This window comes from Ceratosolen solmsi, unplaced genomic scaffold, assembly GCF_000503995.2.
Source record: "Ceratosolen solmsi marchali unplaced genomic scaffold, CerSol_1.0 scaffold6, whole genome shotgun sequence".
Classification (NCBI taxonomy): Eukaryota; Metazoa; Arthropoda; class Insecta; order Hymenoptera; family Agaonidae; genus Ceratosolen; species Ceratosolen solmsi.
The window spans coordinates 2,171,604-2,183,453 of NW_011948414.1; the positions used below are offsets into that span (position 1 = coordinate 2,171,604).

General features: G+C 34.8%; 1 protein-coding gene across 4 annotated transcripts; it reads left to right on the forward strand.

Annotated features, from left to right (window-relative positions):
• Window positions 1-204: 204 nt before the first annotated feature.
• LOC105367799 (tetratricopeptide repeat protein 14) lies at window positions 205-11,013 on the forward strand. Of its 4 annotated transcripts, none has more exons than XM_011506590.1 (14): window positions 205-421; window positions 1,100-1,294; window positions 2,006-2,130; window positions 2,213-2,289; window positions 2,375-2,497; window positions 2,587-2,801; window positions 4,785-4,925; window positions 5,188-5,379; window positions 5,490-6,264; window positions 7,192-7,487; window positions 7,706-7,872; window positions 7,975-8,077; window positions 8,643-10,092; window positions 10,502-11,013. In XM_011506590.1, the coding sequence occupies exons 2-14, from the start codon at window positions 1,134-1,136 to the stop codon at window positions 10,643-10,645; spliced, it is 3,969 nt and encodes a 1,322-aa protein (XP_011504892.1). In that variant the 5' UTR covers window positions 205-421; window positions 1,100-1,133; the 3' UTR covers window positions 10,646-11,013. The 4 variants fall into 4 exon arrangements, with proteins under 4 accessions (XP_011504892.1, XP_011504894.1, XP_011504891.1 ...); XM_011506592.1 differs by having other exon boundaries at window positions 7,745-7,872; window positions 7,951-8,077; XM_011506589.1 differs by having other exon boundaries at window positions 206-421; window positions 7,951-8,077.
• The last annotated feature ends 837 nt before the right edge of the window (window positions 11,014-11,850 follow it).

Sequence of the window (11,850 nt, forward strand, 5' to 3'; positions counted from 1 at the left end):
TTATGAAAATAGCTTATAATTAATAAATATTTGCATAAATATTGATAAACGTGCTCGTGATAAGGTTATAATTATAGTAAAGATGTCGCTCGCGACTTCCGGCTCTACCGCATTAGACAAAGAGAATGGAGGGAAGACAGAGTTGGAGGTGTTCAAAGCGACTACACTCCGCCATTTTTAGTTGAAGCGTAAAAGAGAATCGATCGGTATAGACGCTGATATACGCCATGTTTGTTCGTCGTTAGCGCCGACAACGTTGCTGAATTGGACGTGCTGTTTCTTTTGCATTTTTAGATAATGTGCATAAAATAATAAATTTATTATAATACACATTTGTATAGATTTAGTGAGTTTTTAGTGGATTATATATTTGTGGTCGAATATCAAACAAAACTAATGCAACGTTGAACATTCTGTAAAGGTGAGTTTCATCACGTTTTACCGCATGGTCAATTTAAACACGCAATAACTATATTTTCCAATTTATCTAACAATATCTTTATTCTTACATTAAAACAAAATTTTGATAGAAAATTTTAAGTAAATCATCAAATATTTTTAAGAGTTGTAATAATTATAATGCGCACGAGAGAGATAGCAATAGTTCCTTTTTAGAATTTTATCCTTAAACCAAGTTTTATGCCAAATTTATATAACGATATATTTTATTCGAAGTTTTTGAAAATATGTCACGTGATGTATTTCAATGAATAATATTTTATAAATATTCATTTGAGAGAATTTCGGCTATTACATCATGCTGTCTTGTGTAAATTATATATATTACGAAAATATGTTTATAATTTTATTATCTTTTGAATAGATATTTTAATCATTTTAATGGGAATTTCGGCGCGCGCGCGCTAGTGTGTATATATATATGTATGTGTGTGGGTGGTGGGTGTACAGGTGTATGAACGCATGAATGTATCGATTAATGTATGTTTCCATGCATATATCGATGTGTTTTTCTATGTGTGTATGTCTGTCTGAATGGATGTTTGTATGCGTGTTTGCATGTGTGTATGTATGGATATATACAAGCTTGTATGAAAGTTTGCATGCATGTATGTATGTATATACATTTTTTTGTAATTAGTTTTTGTAGATTGACGAGTGGATGACAATTAAAAATGGATTCTATGGACCCACGGCTTATTAGTCAAGCTCTCAATTATCATGGTCAACAGCTCCAAAAAGTTTGGGAAAGCGAGCGCAATGAAGCTGAACTCTCAATGCTTAATCTGAAGGAGCCAAATTTTGAAATTTATCAACAGCGCCAAAAAACCCTAAGGTATTTTTATTAAAAAATTTTTGTTTATAATTTTCTTAATATCGATAGCTTCTATATAATTACATTCAAGTTTCCTTTGAAATCAGATGAATAATTTAAAAATATATTATTATATAAAATAGAATAAATAGAATTGCATTTTTTGGTACAAATATATATTAATTAAAATATTAATAACATTATATTTGAATGTAAACTTCATTCAAAATTGATACTCAAAGGTCTAATTTTGTAAAATGCTATATATAAATATAAAAATTGTAATACATTATGTTTTTATAAATTATTTTAAAATAAAATTTATGCTCTAACCATTATTTATAGCTGTTAAAATACTATATTTTATTAATCTAGTATCAATTCAAACATTTTATTAAATTTATATAAGCTAAATTATAACCCTTATTTGCAGATGATTTAACCAAAAACTATTTTCAACTGTTCTAAATTTACGTATATTTTATTGGATATAAACAATTGTTGTTAATAAATCTAATATTAAATATATTTATATTGAGGAACCAGAAAAGGGTAGGCAAATTAGATGATTACATTTAATATTTGATATTTAGACCTTTGAATTTTTATATTTAAGAATTAGACTTTATTAAATTAATTAAAATTTTTTTGATATAATTTAAAAACTACATATATAAAAATATTCTGTATTTAAACATTTTTATAGTTACATATTGAGGGTTTATTCATTAGTTTTAGCGATAGAGGCAAAAGATTGAAACTTCAACAGTTTCTAGCCAAGAAGGCAGATGCTCTATATGACAAATCTAATCTTATCAGAAGTGCTGATCCAATCAAACAAGAACTTGGAGACGAAGGTAAAATTTTTTTTTAATTAAATAATTTTAAAATATAAATTAAATTATTTTTATAACATTTTTTTTTTCTTTTTATTTAAAGAATTCTATGCTACAATGCCTGGTCTGGACTCATTTGTAGCAATGGAAAAGTCTCAACGAATACGTAATTTTTTAGAGGTAATTTTTGATAAAATTTGAATTTGAAAATTAAAAATTAAAAATTATAAAATATAAAATTAAATTTCTGTTTTATTATTTTTAGAGTTTAATAGTTGGTGATGTCATTTTTGCACAAGTAATGGGCAAAAGTGCTGCTGGGCTTTTGTTAAAGGTTCTTTGCAACTGCAGTGATTTTCCAAGAGTTGTTTCCGATCTTGGTGTAAAAGTAATTATTTATTATATGAATTAATTTAAATATTTTTTAAATTGAGATCCTAATACAATTCTTATGGACCTTATTTTTATTTTTAATAGGCTTTAATCTTAAACACTGCCACTGTACCAGCAGTGGATAAGAAAGGTGTTACAAGAGGCTACATGGCCAATGATCTTGTCTGCGTTGTTGTTGGTGAAGTTAATGTGGAAGCTGAGCGAGTTGTAGCAGTTATGAATGTGCCTCCTCGTGAAGGTCAAGCTTCTCATCCACCTATGGGACTTGTACATGCCGAAGATCTGCCTGATGCTTACAAGTTAGTTAATTTTAAGCATTTGATAATTTTGTTGAAATTGATTTTTTAATCAAAGCTTCTATTTTTAACTTTTGATTAAGGCATTTAATTGTATTGAGGTCTTTTGAACATTATTTAATGATGACGCGTTTGTTCAGCTTGTATTTTCCTTTTTTTTGTCATACTGTTCTCGAATTTAATAATATATTAGTTAGTAATAAGGTGGTATTCACAGTCAGGCTTTAGATATATGTTTATCTTGAGCTGAATCTCCCCGTGACTAGAATAAACTAAAACAATCTTGGAAGTTCTAGCAATGAAAGACCCAACTATGAATATCACCCAGAAAATGTTTACTGACAAAACAAAAACAAAACAAAACAAAAAAAAAAACAAACAAAAAAAAACCAAAAACATTAAAAAAAAATTTTTATTAAAAAATTAAAAAATAAAAAATAAAACAAAACAAAAAAAAAACAAAAAAAAACTAGGAAAAATGATCGATTCAAATGGGTCATGATTGCTATTAACGACCATAGATAAAGTGGGTTTTAGTTTTGTCTGACCAGCTTTTATGAATCCAGGTGCCAGACGGTCTATAATATAAGTGTCAGTAGTTGATATGACAATGAGTTTATAATCAATATGAAAGATTTGAAGTTCAAGCAGTGGTTGACACAGCTATTAATGTTTTCACGTTCTATCTACATTTGTGATAAATGTATTACATTTCAAGCACCAATGAACGTGTCACTAAACACCAAATGACCTCAATGTATTTTGAGATTATATTTGCAGTATGAAGCGCTGTTTGGGGCATTCTGGTCTAATATTGCGGATGGTAGGTATAAAGAAAATACACAGTTGTTTGGTCTTTCCATAGTGCATTTCATTTTGGAACTACAACCAATTATTTTTAGCACCTTATTTGTTTCCATGTAAGTGTTTCAGCTTCTTCAATGTTAATTTAGCTTAACTTTTTTTGTAAAAAGACCAAGCAACTCAATTCGTGCATCCAAAAGTGATTTAATTTAATCCTTGAATAATTCGCGTTTTGTCAAGATGATTAATACATCATTTAAACTTACAGCTTTATTTGACAAATAAAAACGATGTCATTTGATCATTACACCACAAAATGTGCTACGTCTAAAACTGTTTTTTTGGTCAACTTGTGGATGATAAAAAAAATATATTGACGTGGCATTAAAACGTAACCTAGGGTTATGCATATTATTTTGTTGCACAAAAATGAATTTTGATATTAAAATATAACCTCTGTACCCGAGCTAGGGCAGCACATGCTTTAGTATCGAAAGAAAACGTATTACAGAAAATTATAAATACCAATCAAACAGACTATAAGTATACATCTTAGGGGTAATTAGAAAGGTGAGGCATGAGTTTTAATAATTTTCAGGTGTTGCACTGTTGTAAAATAATAGAACAAAAAATTGGATAAGTTGAAAGTTGGTTTACTTGTAAAATTTTGTGGCTGCTTGTTAACAAAATGAAGTAATATTGGTTGTGAAATTTCTCAAATATAGCAACTAACCTACACTCTTTTAACAGTAATCTGCGCAAAATATGAAATAGGCATAAATCTCAATTAATTCAGCATTGTCAAGAATAATGTGGATTTAGATTTAATAAGTTTCAATGAATGACTAAAAAAGCAAACAAACTCAGTGAATTACAATCAAAGTAAGAATATGTGATGATCTACAATGTATTAAGTCAAGTTGAATGTTCCTTAAGTGGGTAAAAAGTGAAATTAAGAGAGAGAGAGAGAGAGAGAGTGAGTGAGTGAGCGAGCGAGCGAGTGAAAAAGCGTCGAGACAGGGAAAGGCAGAACAGAGTATATCCATCAATTTTGTTCATTAGTATTAAGAGTGAAGTGTTGTAATGTTAACAATGCAGCCATTTTCCTATACTCTTTCAAAATGATAATTTCGAAAAAGTCATTGCATGTTGATAATATTATTTTGTTTTATTTTTATGTAGGAAAGCGATGGACAACAAAGGACAAAGCTATGAAACAATCATGGAGAATAGTTCTGGATTCAACAATCCAAACAACATTAAATATCTGTCTGATTTGATGGGACTTGGTCAGATAAGCTATTCGAATATGGTCGGCTTAAGGTAAATATATCTTTAGAATGTAAATTTTAAATCAAAAGCATTTGAATTATTTTAAGAATTAAAAATACAATTGATTATTTAGTATAAGTTAATTGTTGTCAAAGTAAAACATATATAAAGAGAAATAAATATAATTGATTAACTTATTGATTATTTAAGATAACTGCTTACTATATAAAAAACATGTTCTTTCAAGTAGAAATAAAAGTATAAATGGAAAAGATGAAGAAATTGAATATATTATCTATTTTCAATAATACAGAGAAAGGTTCCCGTCCAATGAATGTGCTAGTGAATTAAGACAGGCACAAGCCAGCAAGTGGGCTTTTCGCAGTGTGGCAGAAGGTATCGATCATTTCAAAGCTGGTCGACATTCAGAAGCTTTCCAATGCTTGAATAAAGCTCTGACTGTTGATCCACGCAATGTCGAAGGATTAGTTGCCAGAGGTGCATTGTAAGTAGTATTTAAAATCGAAAGTATTTCGATTACTAATGGCATAGGAGTTTTATAAAAGTGCATAACAAAACATGGGTAAAAATATAACAAATTTTGTTTGAATACAGGTATGCTAATAGTGGCAGCTTCAAAAAGGCAATTGATGATTTTGAGACGGCATTAAAGCTAAATCCCAGTCACGCTAATGCTCGTAAGTACATGGCTGAGACATTAGTTGCTTTAGGCCGCAGCTATGAAGATGAGAAAAAGTATGAAGAAGCACTTAAGGCGTACGAAAATTGCTTGACCATAGCACCTTATCATGAAGAGGCAAAGAATTCAATTGAGTACATTAAGAGCAAAACAAACCTGTCAAGTGGTGGTGGTGGTGGAAATGGTGTCGGCGGTGGCAATCTATCTGCAAATTCCCTCGAGCCTTTCAAAGCCTTCGAACGTGAAAACGAGGTCGTGGATGGTGAAACTAAGAAGGAGAAGAAGAAGCGCAAAAAAGAACGCAAATCGCGCTCAAAGAAGCGCCAACGCTGGAGCTCGAGTTCTAGTTCATCGAGCCCAGGCTCGTCAAGCAGTAGCAGCAGTTCCGATTCATCGGGTACTTCGAGCTCGTCCGCTGGCAGTTCTCGTTCCAACTCTCGTTCGCCAAATCGCAGGAAGAAGCACAAGAAGGAACATCATGGATCCTCACTTTCACCCCTTTCTAAGCGTATGGCTCAATATAATAATCCACCAGCAACAGGAATTGTCGCTGCCGTGACCCTCAACAGCCATGATAATATAGCACCGGCACAGCTTTACGGTCCCAATTCCCGTGAGAAGGAGGACTACGAGTTGAAGGTCCGCAAGTTCTTGGAGCAGACCAAAGACGATTCTGATTATGAAGACAAGGTACTTTCCATGAGTGGATTACCTAGTAAAGCTCGATGCTGGCGTCGCTGGAACACAACGAGAAATTTAGTGTTGAATTATATTTCTTTTTCAAAGTTAGCGGCACGTTTTTTATTATGAAAATGGGTTGACGTGACTTAGGCCAAGCTCGAGTTATTTCAACTCATTTTACTTTGTATTTTTCCAATATCAACAAATCAACTGTAAGATATTTAATTATATTTACATCTAGTTAATTTCAAATTGCTTTTTATTTTGAACAAGTTAATATTTTGGTAGTATGAGAATTTACGTCAATTTTCAGTGTTGCAGTTTAATTAATTCCGCGATAGGGGAATTGTGATTTCAAGTTTTAAGAATTCCAACAAAAAGTTCCACATGTGAAAGTGAAATCAGTAACTAAAGCTGAGTTATTGTTGAATTGCAATAATTGAGATGAGAATTGAAAACTTTTTGTTGGCTTAATTATCTTAATTATTTTAGATGTTTTTTAATTAGATAAGAAATTATATGAGACAAATACATGCATGATTAAATTGGTGAGTTGTACAAAATTAATTGTAAAAATAATTGTAAATTAATTATGTTCAATTTTACATTTATTTTGTATTAATGTAGCCCCGAAGAAGACTGCTCCTTCATTACATACTCTAAACGTCAGTTAATATTGTATAAAAAATATATATATATTAAAAAAAAAAAAATAAACACAAAAAAAATCAAAAAATAAAAGGCTCCTAAATATAGCAACTGCCTAAATATGCACTTGCTTTATGTAACACCATTACATAAAAGTTATAAGAAAAAAATGTGCAATAACGAAAAAGAATATTCTATCATAGTTTTTCATTGCGTTCCAATGGTCCAGAGTTCAAATTTATTTAACCAGTCTTCAATAATTTTTACATATTTGTTTTTTATATTCAGGTGAGGAAATTCTTAGAGGAGACGGCTAGATGGAAACGCGAAAAAGAAAAGGAAAAGAAACACTCTGAATCGGAAAAAAAATTGAAGAAAAAGAAGAAAGAGAAGAAGATCAAGGATAAGGATAAGGAAGAGAAAAAGTTACGGAAGAAAAAAAAGAAAGAAGAGCGCAGGAAGCGTAAAAATAAGGACAAACTTGAAAGAGATTTGCAAACATCATTACCTGATCTTGAGCAACTTGAGTCAAAGCTTAATGCCTATTATGCCAAGGTTGAAAAAGAAACAGCAGTTATTAAAAGGTTAGCGCCAGGATTTCAGTCGTATGTACATTATTTTCAATTTTACATACTTCTATATGTATATTTTGTGCATACTCAAATTTTACTTGTTTATACTATTAGAATTATTTTATATTAATTTTAGATGTTGTGCCCTGTCATAATAATAGTTATGCTTTTTTTTTTATTATGCAATGGGCAAATAAATTTTATTCTTATTTTTTTTTTATATTTAATAGGTATGTTGCTCAGTATAATGACATGCCTTCCCCTCTTAGTAATGCCGAAAAGCTAGCGGAGTCCACGCGTAGAGAAGACGATTTACGCAGGGAAAAGGATAGAGATGAAGTTTTTAAGGCATATCATGAAAGAGATCCAAGGCTTAATTTACCATTGCAGAGAAAAGGTAATGCATAAAAGTTATTATTGCAAGCATACTTTGCAAACTATTATTTTGCAAGTCTTATGTTACCCTCTCTTCCAGATGTACAACGTAAACCTTTTCCAGATATATTTGAACAAGAATCACAGTTGATTCATCCCGAGCCAAAGCTCCCGAATTTGGATACCGTTACACTCAATGCTAAATGGAAAGCTGTACAGGCTGCTAGGTATGTTATTAATTCATATTTGCATTATTTTTAGTTATATAATTTAATTTGAATATTAAATATACAAATGTATAAAATTCGTTGTTATTGAAGATGACAACCAACTTTTCATCCAAAATAAATGTTTTGTGTTTGAAGAAGCGTTTGTTTTAAAAAAAATTGAGGTTAAAGGACGATTTCATCGAAAGCTTAAAATTTTCCCAAAAAAGATGCAGCCGATTGTCAGTATTAATAAGTCCTAATTAATATTATTTTTCATTTTTTATAATAAAATGAATATGAAGATATTTTCAGTACTCTTGAAATGTTCAGTCCAGAATAATGCATAATACAAGAAATATAATTTTTAGAATAATCTTATGAAATGTAATATAATTAACAATGCATAAAAAACTAAATAAAATATCGAAAAGTAGATGATGTTTTGCGGCCTCGAGAACAGTCCTTGAAATGATTTCAAGTAAATTGGAAGAATTAGGGGTCAGATATTGGGTTTTCGATGAAATGATCCTTGGTGTAGACCTTTAGGGTGCACCTGTTCTGACTTTCAATGGTTGCTCTTCAGGCAACGGGAGCCCCAACAACAAAAGTGGCAGGAACTGCAGCCAGAAAAGAAGCAGAAGGCGCCGCTTGAGAGCGAGGACGATGAGCCTGAAATGCAGCGTCCGCTCGATAAATCTCTTAATATTCGCAAGCATATGCAGCGCGAAATGGCAGAGAAGCGCGCTCAGCAACAAATGGTTGCCCCGACGCCACCTCCCGGGCACAAGGAATCGCCCATGAAGGCCCAGGCCCCAGTCAAGTATCCAACACCCCAACCGCAAAACAAATTCCAAAGCTATAAGGACGCAGCGATTTCTATGCAGCAACAGCAGCAGCAACAGCAGCAACAGCAACAGCAACAATCTAATTCGAACTCAACCAAGTTTTCGTCCAGTCTTGGCAACAAATTCCAACCGATCGGCCCTGCCTCCGGCGGCGGCGCCGATCCCAAGACCAAGGGCACTCCGCGCTCTGACTCGGAGGGTGAACGCGTTCCCAAACATCAGCAGCGGATCCGACGTTCGCGCTCCCGCTCGCGCAGCGGCTCCAGCTCAGGCTCCTCCCGCTCTCGTTCCCAGCGCTCCCCGAGGCGGTCGCGCTCTCGCTCCTACTCGGGCCGCCGCTCCGGAAGCTACGAGCGCAAGTATAGCCGCTCAGCTTCTGGCACTTACTCCGGGCGCTCGCGCTCCCGCTCCCGCTCGCGTTCTTACACGCGCTCCAGGTCCCGCTCGCGTAGCCCGGATCGCGGCTACTATCGCAAGCGTCAGTTCCGCCCGTACAATAATCGTGGCACGTACTACAAGCCGCGTTTCCAGCCCTTCAATAACCAAAACCATCGGGGCCCTGGAGGCGGAGGCGGCCAGGGCTTCCGCAACAATGGCCAGCAGCAGCGTTTTTACGGCAATCAGAACAATCAGAATCGCTTCAATAACCGCCGTGGTAATTTCCACCACAATCAGCGCGGTCACATGATGAATCATCGCGGCGGCCGCATGAACAACCGTGGCGGCCGCTTCTTCCACAACAACCGTCAGAACAATTTCCGCGATAACTTCCGCGATCGCAGGGACTTCCGGGATAGGCGAGCTTTCTCGCGCGAGCGCTACAGCGACAGAAGTTATTCACCAGACCCCATGCGCAAGGTCGACGAGGCTAAGGAGAAGATCAACAAGATGATCGAGGAGGGCGGCGAGCGGGCACCTCGCTCGCGCGACAGGTCGCGATCAAGGTCGCGCTCTCGTACGCGGGAGCGTTCACGCACTCGGGAACGTTCGCGTACGAGGGAGCGCACCAGGTCGCGGACGCGGGAGCGTTCGCGCTCGAGGCCCCGAGAACGGGAGAGGGATCGCTCGCCGGTGGAACGCTCAAGGGAGCCGTCGCCGAAGAGCCGTGAGCCCGCGCTCAGCGAGCACGAGGACAGGGAGGAGGACGACTACGAGCGCTGGGGCGAGGGCGAGGAGCTTGACGGAAAGGTTCGTAGCTAAGCCTCTTGTTCTTCTCCTCCCTCGCTGATGAACCTCTGATCCACCCACCCAACAATCAACCAACTACCCCCTACGATCATTGCCGCAGAGAGTCGATGCTTCCTTAAGGATAACGCGACCTCCCCGCGCGCGCTGCGAATACGCCTCTCGTGCCCCCGCGGCCTCTGAGTTCGTATCCCGGCCGACTGGGGATCTCCGTGTCATTCTTACATGATCTTTTCTCTCGGTGTATATGCTCAACAACATAAATTCAGCGTCATGTACTCCGTGGCACTTTGTAATGTTTTTATTCCTATGCTATCGTGTGTACACAGCAGAGAAGAGGTCAATCATAACGTGTCGTAACGATGATGCTTACTGGAAATGGTCCGGATCGTAACTCTCGGTTTGTTGTCAGAACAAGGAGGATATCCAAGCCGCGGGTGACGTTATACTGGAAGAGAAGGAGGATTTCATTCAGCGTATGAAGCAGCGCAGCCAGAACGTTCTCATCAAGAGAGCCATCGAAGCTAGGACATGGTACAGGCCAACTTCGCCTTAGGAAAATACAAATAAAGACTATTTTCACGATAAACGACACGTTTTGTTATGACAACTGGCCGTCTATTCGGATTATTAATCCTTTCACCCAGATTCCTCTTTTCTGTGATACATCTAATACATGGACGACTGGCATTTTTGACTTCAGCAACATTCATAACTTTCACTGAACCACGTGATTCGATGCCTCTGTTTGATTAGATTATAAGGATTTAACTTGAACAGTAAGCTGCACCAACATGCGCAATTATAAATTTGTTTGGCACATTGTTTTTGCTATAATTACAACGGATAATTAACGATCCGTTCCACTCAATTTTCGTTGTATAACGAATACCTGTATAAAAAAAAAAAAAAAAAAAAAAATCCGCAAAAATATATGCTCTTATTATTAAGTTAACTAATGTATTTATCTTATTTTATAGCCTTCATTTCAATAAATTCGAACAAAAAAGAAAAAAGTCTTTATTTTTTGGGTTTTCACATGGTATTTTTAAGCAATGATAATAATAATGTGATTGTGATTTTTTCTATAATGCGGCATGAATTTACATTCTGCTTCGTTGTGCCACTACGTTATCGAAGATATTTTGTTAATGTTGAATCGCTCATGATGCACCGTACCTTTTTTTTTTTTACTTTGTTTACATGTTTTCATGTCAAGTGCGTTTTAAAAAATTCGACAGATTGTTGAATTAGTAGTACTCTGCTATCAAGAAAAAAGATGTGGTTTTTATTCCACATATAACAGAATTAATTATTATATAATATTAATAATAAAATGTCTTTTATTTATTTTATAATAATAAGAGGATAGAAAATGTGTCAATTTATTCAATTTATTGGAAAATCAACTAAACATTGTTTTTGTGATCTACAATATAGAAATATTTAATTTATTTTTATTTGAATTTTTTGTTTAAATATATAATATAGATTTATTATTATTTATAAATTTATAGGATATATAAGAAAATTACGTAAATATAGTAATATAACGATAAATACTTATACATTTGGTATGTGACGTACATCATTGAATAAAGTATTGCAGTACGACAAGAATAATTTGGTAAGTCATTTTTAATTTAATAAAAATATAGTTTGTGTTCGTTATTGTCTGATATCGTATATGCATTGACAATGTTTTATGTATTATTGAACTTGAATGAAATTTCTTAAAATCTAAGCGTCATATTTTATTCT

What these genes read in the sequence shown, in the direction of transcription:
- LOC105367799 (XM_011506589.1), top strand. Translation starts at nt 1,134, where the DNA reads ATGGATTCTATGGACCCACGGCTTATTAGTCAAGCTCTCAATTATCAT. An exon ending in TTAGTTGCCAGAGGTGCATT is followed by an intron (nt 5,380 to 5,489) that starts GTAAGTAGTATT and finishes GTTTGAATACAG; the next exon opens with GTATGCTAATAGTGGCAGCT. An exon ending in AAAGCTGTACAGGCTGCTAG is followed by an intron (nt 8,078 to 8,642) that starts GTATGTTATTAA and finishes GTTGCTCTTCAG; the next exon opens with GCAACGGGAGCCCCAACAAC.